Raw genomic sequence first — 20077 nt, 5'->3', positions numbered from 1 at the left:
TCATATGGAAAGGCGAAATAAGACGCATATGGTAAATAAAACATCTATTTTATTCAAGAAATTGCAATAAAGTAAAGTAAGGTAAATAATTTACAATAAAATTGTTGAATAACAGACATGGATCATGAACTAAAAGACGGTGATGTGGAATCTGAAAGGAAAGAATTTGCCTTTATACTCATAAGTTCCTGGGGAACGAAAGTCTTTAGGAGTCACAATACACTTCATGTCCAAGAACATGTGGCACGTGTGTTAGAATCTATGTCACTTCACCTTGAGGAAGAACAGTCTTTTGTGACACTGTGTCACCTGAAATCACCATGTATCGCACTAGGGTCAACACAGGCACCTGTTGAGCTAGAGTCCCGAAATAACTCGCTGTTCTACGCAGCACTGAGCAGCTGGTTTTAATACACTACCTGCTGCTACCACGAATCTTTTAACTTCGTGCACCTGCTTCGCATAGTGTTTAAAGAACACTCTTGAGGATTTCCAGCCTGTGAAGGATCGGAGGCTTTCGAAATCCATACCTTGGAAAAAATTTAGGGAAGAGGCGACTTTCCTAGGATCATGACCTGCAGGTGTACTGTCAGGATCCGCTCTGCGAATAAAGTAGGTGATTTTCGCCCTTAGTTGTTTAAGTGACAGGTCACTACCCGATGTTTCTCCTTTAAAAAGCTGTCCTCCGCCAAAGTCTGAAGTTCTTCGAAGATAGACCTCAAGACACTCCACTGGGCATAGAGAGACATCTTCCTTCAGAGGGCAGATTCTCCAAGGTCCCCATCTCTTGGTGGGGAGTTCATTTTTGGCAAAAAACGTAGGGTCAGGGAAGAGGCCAAGTTCCCTGTGTCGGCGAACTGTATCTGGCCCTCTTCTCTTGATAATGCCACTATTTCACTGACTCGGGCTCCCGATGCGAGAGCAAAAAAGGAAAATTACTTTCTGAGTCAAGTCTTTCAGAGGGCAAGATTCGTTGTCCAAGCTAGAGGCAAAATGGAGCACCTTATCCAGGGACCAGGTGATGGGTCTCGGTGGAGGTGCAGGACGGAGTCTAGCACATGCCTTAGGAAGTTTGTTAAAGATTTCGTTGGACAAATCTTTTTGGAAGGCGTACAGTAGTGGTCTTGTCAAGGCCGATATACAAGTGGAAATCGTGTTGGATGCCAAGCCTTGTCCATGAAGGTGAATAAAGAAGGACATACAAAAATCTATGGAGATTTCCGTAGGGTTTTTTGCCTTGACAAAGGACACCCACTTCTTCCAGGATGATTCATATTGCCTTCTGGTAGACTGTTTTGTATTCCTCTAGGAAGTCTAAACTTTACTTCGAGATTCCAAACCTTTTCTCCACGGCTAGGGAGAGAAAATCATGAGATACGGAAGGCCTTTTTGTCTCCGCATAAAGATCCTCCAGACCATCTGGTCCCGATAGGATCAGAGCAGATAAGTGACCTTAGGTGGTGAGTATCAGACACCAACTTACTCAGGGGAGTAGACCTTTCTTATGGATGCATCAAAAGAAAGCAGGGGGCTCATCTGTTGTAGCATGCAATCTGTGGGCTTTTAGTCCAAGACTGAGTAACACTGCCACATAAATCTCCTAGAGATGAGTGATAATACCATGGTAGTGTCTTACTTAAGTAAGCAAGCAAGGAGGTACTTTTTCATAGCCCCTATGCCATGTGGCTGTGAAAATAATCAGATGGACAGAAGACTACACAGTACCCCTCCAGTTCGCTTCATCCCTGTATACAAACTGAGCAGGAGGGCTCACGATAGTAGGGTCAAAGTGGTCTTTAAATTGTCAGATAGCCAACAAAGTCTTGACTTTGTCTGGTTTACCAACAAAATAGACCTGTTCGAGACGTCCCTCAAACGGAAACTTCCTGTGTATTGCTCGCTAGTACAAGATCCCAAAGGTGTTGTGGCAAGACGCCTTCCAACACCCAAGGGACAACCTGGACATCTGTGCGTTCCCCCCGTTCTGTTTTAAGGAGGCTTCTGAACAAGTTAAGGGTATTGGAAGATCTGTCGATGACCTTAATTGCTCTGTTGTGGCAACATACAGAATGGTTCCCAGACCCTCTACATCTGCTCACAGAGGCACTGAGTGAGCCTCCCTCCACTTCCCAATCTACTCAGACAGCCACATGTAAAGATATTCCACAGAGTAGTAGCTTTGCTACAGTTTCATGCATAGAGGTTATCCAACAACTTAAAGTGCTAGGTTTTTCACAGCCAGTTGCTAGAAGAATGGCTGGATACCTCCGAGAGTCGTCTTCCGCCGACTATCAGGCGAAGTGTTCTATTTTTTCTTAGTGTCATGAAAGGGGTATCGTTCCTCTTAGTGCCAGTATCCAAGTGGTAGAAGAGTGTTTGTTTTACTTCAGGAAGGAAAGGCTATCGCTCAGCCTTAAGCCTTCTTTTTAACTGAACGGAATGAACGTTTCCTCCTCGATGGAATTGTTTCTCCTCATACAAATCTTTGAGCTTGCATGCCCTCAGTCAGAAGTCAGATCACCCCCTTGGAATGTAGTATGAATCTCTTAGTTGATCTTGAGATTGTGACCCTACCCTAAAGACAATTTTCGTGGTAGCCCTGGGATCTGCTAAAAGAGTCGATGAGCTACACTGTCTGCCTTATGACGTCCCCCATTCAAAGGGATGTGAGCAATTGACACTCGACTTCGTCCCGGAGTTTGTAACCAAGACTCAAAATCCGGCTGTAGTGAATCCTAGATTCGGGCCCTTCCGCATTGAGAGAGTGTACTGCAACAAATGACCCAGATCAACTGTTGCTATGCCCTGTTAGGGCGGTGATGAAATACCTTAAACATACCATTCGAGCTCGTCCACAGGTCAATACAGTAAACTTTTCGTAAGCACAGGCAGGGTCAAGAGGAGAATTACTAAGAACTCGGTCTCTTCCCGAGTCAGGAAAGTGATCAAACGAGCCCTCCACTTGCACTTAACTTATTTTATCTGTAGACCTAGAGGTCATGATGTTGGATGTTAGCACATCCCTGGCATTCATAAAGAACTTCAATGTGACGCAGGTCTTACAAGTGGGCATATAGAAACGTCAAACAACGTTCATTGCCCACTCCCTGCAAGATGTAACCCAGAGGAGCCTTGACAAATTCTCCATAGTTCCTGTAGTGGCTGCACAAAACTTGGTCAGTAACATGTCAGCTCCTTTGTAGAACAAGTGGCAGTCGGTTGAGGGCAGATGTTACCCATTTGTAAGTCTAGAATGAATGTGCATATGACTGTCCTTTTTTGTCTTTGTCTCCCCTCTCTTTGGGTTTGAGCATCCAAGGAGCTGTGTAACCTGACCTCCTCTGACTGTAGGTGGGTACTTTTGTCCCATGTGTTACCAGATATATGTAATATATATTTGTCCCTGATCTCCCAGTGAGAGAGGAGATTAGCATCAATTTATATCTTACCTGGTTGAGTCACAATGCTTAGTTCTCACACCCTCTTACAATAGCTCAGGCCGTTATCTCTTGGTGAGAGGTAGTGAGGTGGTGGTAGCGTACACTCTTTCACAGCTCGTATGAAGCACAAGAGTTGTGCTCCAGGTCAGTGACCACCCTGTTGGTTTTGGACTTCCACCCACCTAAATGTGAGTCTTCATAGTAAAAAGCTGAAAGGTCTGTATTTGGTGCCTGAACAAATGACAAATTTGGAAATAATTTGTATTTTTCCTACCCATACAAACCTAAAACTCTTTACACATACTGGCCTGCCATCACCTACTCCTGGAAGTCCTACCTGCAGTTGCAAAGTGGCTTGTTATGGCTACTGCTGGTGTGAGCAAGGGCTGGTCCTACCTCTGCTACCCCTCTGCTAACTAGTAGTGGGTAGTTACACTTTGCTAAAAGTTTTATGGTTAGTTTCAGCTGTTGCCGAAATATATCTCCATAGTAAAGAGCTTCAGGTTTTGTATGGTTAGGAAAAATACAAAATATTTCCAAATTTGTCATTTTTGTCTTTTTTGTTTATTGGGTGATATGTCTGGAAAGTTCTTAGTCATTCTCTTTATGGGCCCCTTACTTCCTGATTGATGACCAATTCATCATCTATCTATGTATTTATCCATTTTTATACTAGACCTACTATTTACCTTAATTTTAACCTTAGTTTGATAGTCATTTCATGACTTCAGATTAAATTTATTTTTGATTATGAAACTAGATTTTGTCAAGAAAAATATTTTATTCCAGAGTCAAGTTCTTCAACTTTTGGGTGAAGTAAATTTTGCTATAGATCATCACAAAAAAAGTCAAGAGGAAGTGAAAGAGAAACGGCAGGCTAAACTGAACTCCAAACTAAAACCAAAGGCCTCCAAGAAATTGACGTAAGTATTTATTGCTTGTAGGTACCATTAATTACCAATACTGGATTTTATTTATTTTATTGTGTACAGTACTGTGATAAACAGTGCAGTACTGTATAATGCTTTACTAGCAAAGATGTCTTTCTAGGTTTAGGAAAGTAAAATATTCTAAGATATATCTTGAGTGCTATTAAAATGTAAACCCTTTAATGTAAGCCTAAATGTGCCTTTGTTCCGTAACTGACATACAAACCACGCTATCTAATAGGGGTTATTACTTTCGGCGTTGCTGAAATGACGAGCCATTAGAATTTTAACGAGGGTTTACTATCCCACCGCTAGTTAGCGGGGGTTAGGGAGGGTATCTTGCTAACACCCCCCCCCCTCACACACCTATGCTTGAGCTCACTTTGCTCTCGGCTCGGGTGGTAGTCGGACGTGTCCGCTCTCACCCTCGCCTCTCTGACAGCCATTAATGTCTTTCTGCTTTTTCTCCTACAGGTTTGTGTGCGAAGTTGGCCTCTGCGAAAATGCGCCAATGTCTTGGATTACCCAACTGCGCTTGTGGTACATTTATGTCGGCGGTCGAGACGGACCCTCACACCCTCTGTAGGGGCCAACGGTGTGATAGTAGTAATAAATGTGGTGAGTGTATAGGGAGTGGTCTACCTCCCAGTGGGAGAAGTGTTCTCGGCGACGGAAGAAGAAGTCCAGGCGGGATATTTCTCCTAAGAAAATTTCTTTGAAAGGAGAAAATCCCAAGGACTCTTCCTCCGTTGCCCAAACCTCCTCGGAAGCTCCCACTCGATCGGTTTCTTCCGAGAAACCGTCGAGGGGTAGCGTAGACCATGGTTCTGTTTCCCGATCTCGGGATTCGAGAAATGGCGTTGCCTCCCCTAGCGAGGCAGCTCCATCTCTTCCCCCGGGGGAGGATTTAAATGTTAATATCAATGTAACTGATTTATTCCAGCTTTGGTCTTCCTTGGGGCTCGAAGGTTCGCCCTCCAAGGAAGCTTTGTTTGACATCATCCAGATGGGTGCTGCTGTCAAGCAATCGCCGACTTTGGCAGAGGTTGATCCTCTGTCTATCGTCGACGTTGTGATGGCAGAGGTATCCGATGCGGTATCTCCTACCTCTGCAACTTCTCAACCTGCTGTAGCTGAAGGCTTAGTTTCTCCCTCTGCTCAACCTTCGAGGGAGGAACTAAGTCCAACATTCTCTCCTGCCTGTGATTCTCCCCCTCGGGGGAGTTCACTCATAGAGACTCCTCCTCGGAGGATTGCTGATGGTCAGCTTGCTGACCCAACGGCCCCCAGAGGGCGCATTCGTCGTAAGGCTCGCCTTCCTCCTCGCCGGAGAGGCCTGTGAGGGTGTGAGGAGGCGCCTCTTCGATTCAACATCATCGCAGTCCGCTGCAGAGGAGCCTCGTCACCGATCTCCGACTGTTCCTGCTACAACCCTGGACCTCTGCGGATCGTTCGCGATCCCCTTCGGTGGAAGGTCGTCCTGACAAAGGGCACGCCGACCTTCCACCCGTCAGACCTGCTGACCTGCCGACTACGTTCCTGGCTGCTGATGCGCTGTGGGCGCCAAATAAACCTGTTTTTATAAATCAGGCAACGGTCCCTTCGGGGCAACAAGGGCGTGCGCGCAAATTAGCGCACACGTCCCTTACGCGCCATGCCAAGTATGCGCACCAACGTTCAGCTGACCTCTCTGAGGTTTCGGAGTTAGCGCACAGGCACTCTCCTACTGTTGTTGATATAGCGCGCACCTGCTGCCGACGTTCTTGATAAAGCGCGTCAGCGCTCACCTGCACGCACCTGTTGCCGATGTTCCTGATGAAGCGCGCCAGCGGCGCGCACTTAACCTGCTGCGCGCCATGCGCGCCAATGTCATTTGCGCGCCAGCGCTCTCCTGCGCGCCCACGATCTTCGGATCTGGGTGCAGTAGGAAAGTTTAAAGCTCTCCCTACTCGCCAGCGTTGGCCAACGCACCGTCTACCTTCACCTACGCGCCATCCCTCACCAGCGCGCAATTGTGCGCAGTCACCTACACGCGCCCACGCCCATCTCCCACAGCAGTGGTGCATCGCCAGCCTGATGTGCGCCCACAATAGGCGCGCCAACGTACACAGGGTCCAGCTGCGCGCCCGCGCAAGAGATATCTCTCCTGCGCACGCACGCCCATCGACATCTTCCAGAGCCCACAATCCCTCGCCCGCACGGGCTCTTCATCCTGATCCTGCGCGCGCGCGAACATTCACCCTCGCGCGCGAGCGGCTTCCTGCGCACCCTCTGATGTCTCCTGCGCACGCTCCTACGCGCCATCGCACAGTCTCCCGCGTACGACCCCAGGTATTCCCCATTGCGCGAGCGTCAATATCCTCCCACGTGCGAGGCTGCAGGACAACACGCGCTCGTCGGCAGGGGGGAAGGTTCCAGAAAGGTCCAGGGACATTTCTTCTTTATTTTCTTTTTCTTTGCAGGCGAACCCCTCTATGGAAACTCCTCCCAGGGATCGGTCGATCCCTGTCCTTTCAGAGGGAGTGTCTGACAGTGCAGCCGTCAGCCAGCAGCCTTGGTTTGGGGCACTGATCAGAGCGGTCGCGCAGGCTTTTAAGCCTGTTCTCTCTGAGCTAGGCCACAAATCCTTGGCAGCATCTACTCCCCTGAAGAGAAAAAGAGGAGTTTCAGACGCGGTGACTTCTCCGAGGACAAAGCTGTCTCCTCGTAAGCCTTCGAGGCAGGCCCCCTCCCCCTCAGACTTTTTTTCCCTCTCCTTCGGACGAGGATTTCCCGTCCTCAGGGGAATCACGTGACGTGAGACGTTCCCCCATCGCACCAATGAGGGAAACCAAACCTCGCGCTGTAAAGTCTTCTCGGGTAGGGGCGGAGAAGAGCCTACCTCCATCGTTGTTGGAGTCCTGCATCCCTCCCAGGAGGGAGTCGAAGGACTCCAAGACAGTACCAAAGTCCGTGTCAAGACTTAGACCGGAGCCAGCCAGTCACTCGGAGAACGTCCGCGAGTCTCCCCAAGAAGAGCCTTTGGGGACAGGAGACTTCGCTGCTAGTCCTTCAGGAGGAGAGCTGCAGGAGTCAGAACATGCATTTTGGCAGGTTCTGACCCTTATGAGGACTCTCAATGGGTTTGCTGACCCAGAAATTCCTCCTCGAGAGGACAAAGACACGGTCTTGGACCGAGTATTTGGGACTCAAAAACCCTCTTAAGGCCAGTGCAGCTTTGCCCTGGTCTCAAAGGGTTAAGAGTGCCAGGGACAAGATCGCAGTCCAGCTCTCCGAGCTAGCCTCCTCCAGCCGATCCAGTGCCGGTAACAAGCTTCTCCCACCTCCTCGTGTACAGCAGAGGAGGTACTTTGAGATCTTAGAGGAGCCTTGTTTAACTCTTCCCCTTCACCATTCCTTGGAAGAGCTTACCAGGGGAGTCCCTCTTGAGAGAGACTCCAACCGGCAGGTCTCATTCTCGGCGACTGAGAGCCTTAATCAGGAGAAGGTTACGAAGTGTGCCATGCAGGCCACTTCGTGGCTGGATATCTGGTTAGGGACCTTAGGTATCCTGATACGTTCGGAGGATTTGTTCAAAGAATGTATCAGGGAAGCTATGGAGACCTTTTTACTCTCAGGCACTTGCACGATCGAGTTTCTGGCCCACCAAGTCTCGAACTTGTGGGCAAACACCATCCTGAAACGTCGGGATGCGGTGTCTGAGAGATTCCATCAAAAGGTCCCTAGCACAGAGATCAGCAGGCTCAGACATTCTTTCGTGATGGGAACGAACCTGTTCGAACCTAAGAACGTGGAGCATGCCGCTGAGAGGTGGAGGAAGTCCCACCAAGACTCCCTCCTACATAGGGCTTTGACATCCAAGCCCTATAAACCTCCAGCACCCTAGCAGCCATGTCCTACCAAGACCACGAAACCGACAACGGCAGCGAAGATAGTGGTGTCTAATCCCTTTCCTGTCAAGGACAGGAGAGACAAGAAGTCCTCCAAGGGAGGAAAGAATCCTAGAGGGAGCAGCCGAGGCCGCAAACGCTAGGATTGGCAGTCCCCCTGCATGTCCACCAGTGGGGGGATGCTTACAAAGTTGCGGAGACAGGTGGCAGCAACTCGGGGCCGATTCCTGGACGATTTCCGTAATCAGTCTGGGATATCGCGTCGCGTTCACAACATCTCTACCTCCCCTGACGACGAATCTAGTGTCATTGAGCTCCCTTGCCATGGGATCAGCAAGGGGGCAGGCCCTTCGGGCAGAAATCCAGACCATGTTGAAGAAGGGCGCTCTCCAAGAGGTCCTCGACAGGTCTCCAGGCTTCTTCAGTCGACTCTTTCTTATAAAGAAGGCATCTGGAGGCTGGAGACCAGTCATCGAAATCTCGGCTCTGAACAAGTTTGTCTAGCAAACTCCGTTCAGCATGGAGACCGCAGACACGGTCAGACTTGCAGTGAGACCGCAAGACTTCATGTGTACACTGGATCTGAAGGACACGTACTTCCAGATCCCAGTCCATCCGTCTTCAAGGAAGTACTTAAGATTCAGCCTAGACAACAAGGTGTACCAGTTCAAGGTGCTGTGTTTCGGTCTCTCCACAGCACCACAGGTTTTCACCAGTGTTCACCCTAATATTGTCGTGGGGACACAGGATCGGCATCCGTCTCCTCCGTTATCTGGACGACTGGCTGATCCTAGCAGACTCTGAGTCATCCCTTCTTCAACACCGAGACAAACTTCTGGGACTTTGCCAGGATCTGGGGATCTTGGTAAATCTCGAGAAGTCCTCTCTGCTTCCTACTCAAAGATTGGTATACCTAGCCATGATTATAGACACCAATCTCCACAAAGCCTTCCCATCAGACGACAGGATAGCAAGAAGAGCTTCCAGCCCAATCGTGGTTACGTCTCTTCGGTCACCTCTCATCTTTGGCTCGTCTAGTTCCCAACGGTCGCCTCAGGATGAGATCCCTCCAGTGGCGACTCAAGTCCTGGTGGAATCAAGGTTACGATTCCCCGGACGTCATGATCCCTATGGGACCTGCGGAACGGACGGACCTCCAGTGGTGGGTGACAGACGAGAACCTACGAAGAGGAGTGGATCTTCTCGTCCTCCTCCCGGATTTGATGCTGTTTTTGGACGACTCAAAGAAAGGGTGGGGGGCCCACGTTCTACACCACAGGACCTCAGGCCTGTGGTCAGAATCAGAAAAGTGCCTCCATATAAATCTTCTAAAGATGAAGGCCGTTTTCTTGGCCCTTCAACAGTTCCAACAATACCTGGCGGGTCACTCTGTGGTGGTGATGAGCGACAACACCACAGTAGTGGCTTACATCAACAAGCAAGGAGGTACCTTTTCGAAGCAGCTATCCCGTCTTGCAGTAGAGATACTGAGATGGACCGAAGTCCACTCGATTCCACTATCGGAACGTTTCATTCCAGGCAAGAGGAATGTGCTCGCCGACAATCTGAGCAGAGCGTCTCGGATAGTGAGTACCGAGTGGTCTTTGGATCATCTAGTAGCCAACAAAGTCCTGACTTTGTGGGGTTCCCCGACTGTGGATCTGTTCGCGACAGCGCTGAACTTCAAGCTTCCACTGTACTGCTCCCCAGTCCCGGATTCCAAGGCACTCTGGCAAGATGCCTTCCAACAACGGTGGGACAACATCGACGTGTACGCCTTTCCCCCGTTCTGTCTGATGAGGAGGGTGTTCAACAAGACCAGAATATCAGTCAATCTTTCAATGACCCTCATAGCTCCGCTGTGGCATCACGCGGAATGGTTTCCGGACCTTCTGCAGCGCCTAATGGAACTTCCGAGAGAACTTCCCCCACGACACGATCTACTCAGACAACCACATGCCAACATATTCCACAAAGCCGTAGCTTCGCTACGACTTCACGCCTGGAGACTATCCAGCATCTCCTTGCTGAGAGAAGATTTTCGCAACAAGTTGCGATTAGGGTGTCTGGACATCTGCGAAAATCATCCGCTTCTGTCTACCAGGCAAAGTGGAAAGTCTCCTGTGGTTGGTGTCGTGGAAGAGGTATCTCTCCCCCCGATGCCACTATTCCAGCAATAGCGGAGTTCCTCGTGTATTTGCGGGAAGAAATGCGCCTTTCAGTCTCGGCGGTGAAAGGCTATCGCTCAGCCTTAAATCTAGCCTTCAGGCTCAAAGGAATGGACATTTCTTCCTCGCTGGAACTTTCCCTACTCATACGAAGTTATGAACTTACCTGCCCTCGGTCGGAAGTGAGACCTCCTCCATGGAACGTGGTTCGAGTTCTCAGGTCTCTAAGAGACCTCCATACGAACCATTACGCCAGGCTTCAGATCGCTACCTTACTTGGAAGACGGTGTTCCTACTAGCTTTGGCTTCGGCCAAGCGAGTCAGTGAACTTCATGGTCTCTCATATGACATCGCCCATTCAAGGGGATGGGGGGAGGTAACGTTCAAATTCGTCCCTGAGTTTATTGCCAAGACTCAGAATCCGGGGGTGCCGGACCCTCTGTTCGACTCCTTCCAGATTTCGAGTCTTCGTTCTGTAACAGATGACCCAGACCATCTCCTACTGTGCCCAGTAAGGAGTCTGAGGCTATATCTCAAAAGAACGGCTGCAGTCCGTCCCCACATGCAAGCATTGTTTGTTAGCACTGGGAGGAATAAGAGGAGGGTCACCAAGAACACCATCTCGGCATGGATTCGTAGGGTGATCCATCTGTCCCTGAATCCAGACCCTCCTCCGTCACGTCGCCGTAAAGCACATGATGTCAGGGGCGTAGCTACGTCCCTGGGCTTCAAGAAGAACTTCTCAGTGACGCAGGTTCTTCAAGCTGGGGTGTGGAAGCGTCAGACGACCTTCACAGCCCACTACCTGCAAGACGTGACCCACAGAGGCTCGATAAGTTCTCTATCGGCCCTGTGGTGGCTGCACAACAGCTGGTTTAAAACCTCAGGCTCCTTAGTGGACAAGTAGAAGAAGGTTGAGGGCATTGTTATCCAGTCTTAGTCTGCATGAGTGAAAAGGTTTGTCTGGCCCTTATTCTTTTCTTCATCTTCCCCTCTCTTGGGGAAAGCAGCATCCTGGGTTCTCTGCACAGCTGACCTCAAACCACTGCAGGTAAACCATGTTTCCTTGTGTTCCTAGTATTAAGATAATACTGTCACATCCCCATACCCTGAGGAGGTGGTATTGGAAGAGTCCTAGCCTAAAGTTTCCATCTAAAGGACTACAGGTCAACTTCCTAGGATGAGTCACACTTTATTATACCTTCACACACAGCTTGCGTAGGCCGCAGTCCTTGCGTAGCAAGGTTCTAGCGAGGTGCAGGGACTCCTTATTGCCGAGTGCGAACACACTCAAATAATGAGTCCCCGGGCAAAGCCAAAAGCCAGTACTGGCAGAGACTTTCCACCCTTCCTAATGGGTGAGTCACCCCCTATTAAATAGCGTGGTTTGTATGTCAGTTACGGAACAAATGACAAATTCGTAGATAATTTATATTTTTCCTAACCATACAAACCTTAGCTATTTAATTAAACTTGCCCGCCAGCCCTATCCCCCTTGAAGTCCTACCCCCAAGCAAAGTGAGCTCAAGCACAGGTGTGTGTGTGTGTGGGGGGGGGAGTAGCAAGCAACCCTCCCTACCCCCCCCCAAACTAGCGGTGAGGTAGTAAACCCTCATTAAAATTCTAATGGCTCGTCATTTCAGCTATGCCGAAAGTAATAACCCCTATTAAATAGCTAAGGTTTGTATAGTTAGGAAAAATACAAATTATCTACGAATTTGTCATTTTTGTGTTTAAACCTCTGCTGATTCCAGTCAAGGTGAAATCGCTGCCAGGCTTATGACTCAAACTCTTTTACCGTGAGCAATGACATTGTATATCAATCTGCCTATGCTGACTTATTGTAGCATAACTAAGAAAGGAATATAAAGATAGTAACTAAAAAGTGCATCAGAAAGCCTAAAAATGTTCTATATAGGTACATCAATGGATGATGGATCCTCAGAGTTAATTAAGAGGAAATAAATTCTTAGAATAAAAAACTATCAGTAAGGTTTCCTCATTTGTTTCCTCCCTGTGGTAGATTTATGACCCAAATTCATAAAAGCAGTCCCATCCTTGGTTTCCATTACCTTTCTCTTTGATGGGGAGCTTTTATTTTGTCAGTATTAGTCCAAAGGGAGTGCTCTTATATTGTCAATATTTTTGCAAAACAAGTAAAAGCAATAATAGTAGAATGCTGTATTGATTATATAAAGTATTGCAATACAGTAATTATTGAAATCATTACTAAAATGATGACTGGATAGTTCTTCAATTCATGATTTTTAATATTGTAAATACGGTATCCTATGTCCCCTGGTATTCTATGTCCTGATTTTTTATTCCTTTAGTAATGTTGAAATTTAGTGGTTTTGTTCTGTAGAACAGTGTTCTATGAACAAAGAGCATCTTGAAACATAGAATTTAGTTTTGATGGCAATCTATTTAAAATATCTTGATGCAATCTATTTAAAATATCTTTGTAATGATTGGGAACCATTTGACCTTGGCCCTTGCCAAGTTGTGTAGATTCTATGAGTAGTAGTATTTTGGCATCATGACCTAGATTATATGGACAGAAGAGAAGATGGATGAGAAAGCACAATTAACAAATTTAGCCTATGGTGCTAGTTAGAATAGACTATTTTTATATTCTCCCCAAAAGTTCTGGTCACTCGGTCAAGTTCGTCATTCAGTCTAAGATATTTAAAGTTCCTAGTTTAGTCCTGATCTGCTTTATCTTCCCATTCATCTTTGCAGGATGTAGAAACAATCTCTAATCTTCTGTACTTCAGATTTACTGATTTTATATATATTGACAGCTTTTACATATTTATTGTTGTTTCAGTTTTGCCCAGTTGATTATTGCTTCTCACTTAATTTTTGTTGTGTACCCTTTCTCTTAGACTTGTAGGGAGTGAGGTTTTATTTTGCAATAGTCTTTTTAGGGTTTATCCATATAACAGAAGACATCAGTAACTTTAATTTTAAAGGAAATTTCATTTGCTTTTACAGTTACAGTTAAAAAAGTTGTTAGTTTAGGGTATGAAATAACTACTGGAAGGCTAACCATTATAAGCCTATGCTGTAAAAAAATGGGCAACTCATAAAATTTGCACTTGTAAAAATAACATTTCTTGTTAAAGTTAATCTTCCTGAAGGTCATTCGTTGTAATGAAGCAAGCCGTTCGACTGAAAGGAACAAATTTTTTTATGGTCTAAAAGAAATATGCGTTTAATACCTCTTTGCGGTACGATATCCTGATTTCCCTAACACTCCCCCAGATGGCACAACTTGGCAGAATGTATGCTCCACAACATTCTTTCTTACTTTTTCTGTCTTAGATTTTGTGTTTTTCATTGTGTTTATTGGTTTGATTTCAGTGTAGCTGATGCAGGATAGTAAGGTATGGCTTTTAGAATTGTTACAGCTCTGGTATTCTTGTAGTGCAAAACTAACAAGTTTCAAAGGACTTTATGATCCCCACAAAATCTGAAATTGCATGTAAGTGTGATCCATGGGTGACTCCCATGGTAGAGCATTGTTAGGAGTGTGCCTCTTCTTTGTGTCAGGGCATGCAGACCTATTTCAGGTAGTAGAATTGGAAGTAGCAAAAAGAGGGTATGTTGTGCAACTTCTTGGGAGAAAAGATCCAGTGATACTTTAGAGACATTTGCTGCCATTTGTTCAGAGGTAGGAAAAGCTTGTTAGTTGGTGTTAACCAAATTAGTGCCTTCCTTGACTATTCTGTTGGATAGTTTAAAGGAGATGAGTAAAGAGAGGCAAAGGTTATATAATCTTAGTGGTAGATGATAGGTTAGGTAGTTTAGTGGCCAGGTTAGAGACTTTCTGCAATCTGTAGTATTAGCAATAGCAATTCTATTCATACATTTGGGAGTAGTCTTTGGGCCTTCAGGCCAAGGAGCTTCAAGTTGTACTTCACACATGGTAGTGTTAATGGTATTTAGTGTTTTAGATAGGCCATTCCTGCCAGGAGGAGTGGGGCAGATCACATAGTTTGTATATTTACATGTTCAGAACGGTGAGAAGACGTGGATGACCCATTTGAAAATGAAACTGAGGAAAACGGTTTGCATGGTGTTCTCAGTAGCCAGATTTGTCTAAAGGTCAGTGAACAACTACTTCATTATCCTAGTTATGCAATCAACAGCCGTGATCTCGCACCAAATTTAGCCCCTGGTGGAACCTGCGATTGCATGTATGGTATAATTTACAAGCCCCAGAATTCTTATTTGTTGGACCTAGGTGCTCCCCCACCAAGGAGATCTCAAATTATGCAGTATTGTACTTCCTTTTTGTTTTTTCTTCTTTGCATCTTGCTGTCCAACCTTATAACTTTTGGTTTAAACTGCAATTGCAAGACTTTCCAACCACTTGCATAGGGTGTTGGATGGCCTCTCAGGCCCCAATGCCAGGCCTTATGGGTTAGATTCATAAATCCATTCCGTTAAGGATAATGCTCTCCCAGATTTGGATTTGAACACCAAGACGGTACTAAAACATCTGGCAAATTTGGTATCAGTATGTGAGTGCAGTGTTATACCAGTCATTCATGGCCCATCAATAGGCAGCAAACACCCAAATAAAATTGTCTATTAAGATGGTGGTCTACCAATTGTCTACAGCCGCAGTGAGCTTCACCCCAGTTTTGGTGCATGTGATGATTGCTAGGTCTGTAGAAGTGCATGGCTATATGAGGAATATTGGACATGCCCACACCATATATCAATCCTCCTAGGAGTCTGAGCTCTTTTTCAACTGGAAAAGTGATGGTAACTGACTCAGCTCTGCAGTTGTTGATGAAACAGCATTGACCAATATGGTTTTCCATTTATATTCTCACCAATGTTAGGGGGATACAAGGTCATCTGTACTGGAGAATGTTAAAGCAAACTCATGTTGGCTCATTTTAGTTCCACGTGTAAGAACAAGAGGTCAATAGTATACCAAATAGCTGAACCTCTCCAATTTTGTTATGGATTCAAATGGTCAGCAAGGGAGTTCAGCATCTAATCTGGTGCTCTTGGATGACCACTAGAAATCTGTTCCATAATGGACCCTGTCTTTGGAGTGATTTTCTAGACCTTGGAGGAGTTAGTAGAGCAGTTTGAGGAGTCTTCAGATATCATAAAGTTATTGTCTGAAATGCATAGATCATGCTGTCTAATTCCTCAACAGAATTGGCAAAATCCTATGCAAACTAAGTGTTAAAAGAGAAGGGAATGTGTGTTCTTGGTGGATTATCATTATTATTACTAGCCAAGCTACAACCCTTGTTGGAAAAGCAAGATGCTATAAGCCCAAGGGCTCCAACTGGGAAAAATAGCCCAGTGAGGAAAGGAAATAAGGAAATAAATAAACGATGCAACTTTGAACTTTTGAAGTTCTACTGATTCAACTACCCGATTAGGAAGATCATTCCACAACTTGGTGAATGCTGGGATAAAACTTCTAGAATACTGTGTAGTATTGAGCCTCATGATGGAGAAGGCCTGGCTATTAGAATTAACTGCCTGCCTAGTATTACGAACAGGATGGAACTGTCCAGTAAGATCTGAATGTAAAGGATGGTCAGAATTAGGAAAAATCTTATGCAACATGCATAATGAACTAATTGAACGACTGTGCCAAAGATTAATACCTAGATCAGGAATAAGAAATTTAATAGAACATAAGTTTCTGTCCAACAAATTAAGATGAGAATCAGCAGCTGAAGACCAAACAGGAGAACAATACTCAAAACAAGGTAGAATGAAAGAATTAAAATACTTGTTCAGAATAGATTGATCACAAAAAATCTTGAAAGACTTTCTCAATAAGCCATTTTTTTGTGCAATTGAAGAAGACACAGACCTAATGTGTTTCTCAAAAGTAAATTTTCTGTCTTAAATCATACTGTAAGTTTTGTTAGGATTCAGCTTCATACCCCATAATTTGCACCATGCACTAATTTTAGCTAGATCTCTATTAAGGGATTCAGCAACCGCAGATCTACATTCAGGGGATGGAATTGATGCAAAGAGAGTAGCTGCATATGCAACAAGCTTGTTTTCTAGGCCAAACCACATGTCATGTGTATATAGTATGAAAAGTAATGGGCCAAGAACACTACCCTGTGCAACACCAGATATCACATTCCTATACCCACTATGGTGCCATCAGCAACAACTCATGAGATTTATTACTTGAAAAAATCAATAATACTGCTAAGAAATGACCCACCCACTCCCAACTGTTTGAGTTTGAAAACAAGGGCCTCATGATTAACACGGTCAAAGGCAGCACTAAAATAAGGCCAATGATACGAACTTCTAGACCACAATCAAGAGATTTCTGTACAGCATTGGAGATTGTAAGAAGTGCATCACATGCTCCAAGGCCTTTACGAAAACCAATTGCAAACTAGGGAATAGATGATTACCTTCAGAAAGCATATTAAGACATTTTGCTAGAAGATGTTCAAAAACTTTAGATAATATGGAAGTTATGGAAATTGGGCGGTAATCAGTGGGACTTGAACTTCCATAAACACATTTACATAGAGGAGTAACATTACCAATTCTCCAACAAGTGCTAAAAGCTCCCCTTCTTGTTAACTTGCATAAAAAAAACATAACTTTGGAGCTAAGAAATCTGCAGTCTTTATAAAAAACAAAGGAAAAATAACATTAGGGTCTACACCTCCATAAGCATCAAGGTACATCAACAGAGCTTTAATTTCATGAGATCGAAAAGCTAAACTAGTTAGTTTATCCTCAGGAAATTAGGAATGAGGAAGTTCAAGCTTTTCATTACTCTGTTTACTGTCAAAAACATCAGCCAAAAAGGTTGCCTTTTCCTTTGGACTGTGAGTGACTGAGCTATCTGGTTTAAGTAAAGGAGGAACTGCACACCAAAGAGTGCAGATTTGAGGGTAGACCACCATTTATGTTCCTGATTTGTACCAGAAAGGGTTTCTTTTATGGTTAAATTGTATTCCTTTTCAGTTGAAGCATAAACACTCTGAGCAAAAGGTCTAAGCTGAGTATAGCTATTCCAGGTCAAATCTGATCTGTTACCCTTCCAAAGATGATAGGTCTCCTGCTTCTCCAAATAAACATGTCTACAATCATCATTGAACCAGGTTTGTCCTTCACTCGGTACCTTAGCACACGAGAAGGGATGCCCCCTATCAATTATGTTGACTAGATTCTCATTCAAATGGATAACAGGATCAACAATTGTGACCAATTTAAGCACAAAAGATCAAGCAAAATCCCATTTCAGTCTGCTTGAGATTTCATTTAAATTTTACAAGAGTATGATATATCAGGGACAGGCTCCTGAGTCTTCACTACTAATGAAATCAAGGCATGATCAGATGTCCCGACTGGAGAACCAACCTTACTTGTTATAACGCCAGGGGAGTCAGTGTATACGAGGTCCAAGCAATTACCAGACCTGTGAGTAGCTTCACTTATGATTTGCTCACAGCCTGATTCAGTGGCAAGGTCTAAAGCTCTTAAGCTATGGCGATCGGTAGGAGAGATAGAATTTAACCACTCCCTATGGTGAGCATTGAAATCACAAACAAAGACAAAAGAAGCCTTTCTATCATCATCTTGTATCTTAGCCATAATAGGAAGAAGACAGTCAAAGATAGAATCATCCATGTCTGGATTCTGGTAGATCGAACACAAATAAAAGTCATTATGCCTGCCACAAACTTTTATTGCCTGAATCTCATGACATCCACATTCATAGCAGGACTTACGACAAGCAGGCTACTCAATCCTGATATACACCACCATTCCCCTGGCCCTAGGGATGGCATCACGTTTCAACATTATTGGCTTTGTAAAACCAGTTGTAAGGAGCTCAGATGAGTGCCTCATATTAGAAACCAAAGTTTCCGAGCACAAAAGAATATCAGACTGTAAGTTCTTGAATATTTGCATGAAAACTATGAATATTGCAATACAGTAGACGACCTTGATGAAACCTAGGATGTACTGGTCCCGGATTTTGCTCAGTGTCTCCAAACAGCATAAGAATTAATGGTAATAGAAAAGAGACATCATACTTAAAAACTAGATTAACAAGAATTATAACAAAAACAATATGTATAGGAATATAAATAAAAGTGATTGATTAATCCCATAGACTATAGAAAAAGTTGGAAAAAGTGGTCAACATGGAGGAGCCAATACACCATGCAAGGCTAAATACCCTCCAGGATAGCCACTTCAACTGAAGGAAGGACAGTAAGGATGGTTTTGAGAAGAAAAAGAATCGAATAAGGAAAAGACAACCTATTGATAAACCACCAGGCATCCATGGCCCTTCTATTAAGCCTGTCCAAATCAATATTTAAAAAAAAAACAAGAGATAAATGAATATAAGATAGAATAGTGTGCCCGAGTCTACCCTCAAGCAAGAGAACCCCAAACAGTGGAAGACCATGGTACAGAGGCTATTCCATTACCTAAGACTAGAGAACAATGGTTTGATTTTGGAGTGTCCTTCTAGAAGAGCTGCTTACCATAGGTAAAGTGTCTCTTCTACCCTTACCAAGAGGAAAGTACACAGGAATCTTACAGTAGAGTGATTAACCCCTTGGGTGAAGAAGTGTTTGGTAATCTCATTGTTGTCAGGTGTATGAGGAAAGATGAGAATCTGTAAAGAATAGGCCAGACTATTCGGTGTATTGGTAGGCAAAGAAAAAATAAGCAGTAACCAGAGAGAGGGATTCAATGCATTACTGTCTGGCCTCATTTTTGAGTCTGAGATGCAAAGGTGATGGAGTAATTGTCATCATGGAATTTATTTTTGATGATGGCCGATGTCTTTCAATACAAATTCGAGGAATTTTCTAAGGACCATGTTTGGGGGCAAGGGGTTTTAGTTCAGGTGAATCTGCTTTGACCACATAGGTTTTAAGACACCTGGCAGTCATCTTTAATCCAAACAACAGGCTAATCTTGGACTCATCTGACAAGATAGACAGAGCCCTGTGAAGTTCAGGTATTTGCCTCTGAACCTAGTGAGCAATCAGGGTTTTACAGTTAACCTTGAAATCTCTTCTGTTAATAGTTCAGTTGCATTTTTCTGGGGGAATAATTATAGTCTTAATTCCCTTCCAGACTTTTCATCAAGCTAAAATATTCAGTCCTTCCAGAGTCTGCTCAAGACTTCAAAAGGGGTAAGAAACTCGGCCCATAGGGATGATTGCATCCTTGGGATAGTTCATACTGCTTTGCAAGGCTGAGGAAGAGTGCCCCTTCAGTTCCATAAGGACAGATAATGGTAGATGGATCTCAAATCAGTCTCAATCACACCTTTTTAACAACCTATAGGGAGTGATGAATAGGTGGATCCATAAACCAATTGATGAATGGCATAAGCCTGGAGAAAAGTACTGAACATTTCAAAATTCTCCAATGAGTCTACAGATGGTGTGGATTGATTTTGGAGGGTCATTATATAATCTCTGGAATGTGAATGCAAAAAGGTTGAGGAGCTCCATATTAACTCTTTTTAGCTGATAACTTTGGCTTGGGCAATGATGAGTTCCAAAGACTGTAGTAGGAAATGTCATAGCCTTTCATTCAGAATATAACACTGGCTGGAATATGGAGACAGGAGGAACCCTATGAAGGACCATATT

The 20077-nt window shown here is 44.7% G+C and overlaps 1 protein-coding gene across 3 annotated transcripts in view; it reads left to right on the top strand.

Moving 5' to 3' along the window:
* Window positions 1–20077, top strand: part of mRpL52 (mitochondrial ribosomal protein L52) — a 110026-nt gene that overhangs the window by 65681 nt on the left and 24268 nt on the right. For all 3 annotated transcript variants that reach the window (XM_068351960.1, XM_068351959.1, XM_068351958.1), the window contains exon 4: window positions 4230–4363. In XM_068351960.1, coding sequence (XP_068208061.1) covers window positions 4230–4363 — 134 coding nt within the window. The remainder of the gene's footprint in view (window positions 1–4229; window positions 4364–20077) is intronic.

This window comes from Palaemon carinicauda, chromosome 28 (assembly GCF_036898095.1).
Source record: "Palaemon carinicauda isolate YSFRI2023 chromosome 28, ASM3689809v2, whole genome shotgun sequence".
Taxonomy (NCBI): domain Eukaryota; kingdom Metazoa; phylum Arthropoda; class Malacostraca; order Decapoda; family Palaemonidae; genus Palaemon; species Palaemon carinicauda.
Note: the sequence above shows the minus strand (reverse complement) of the source record. Positions and strands in the feature narration are given on the sequence as shown.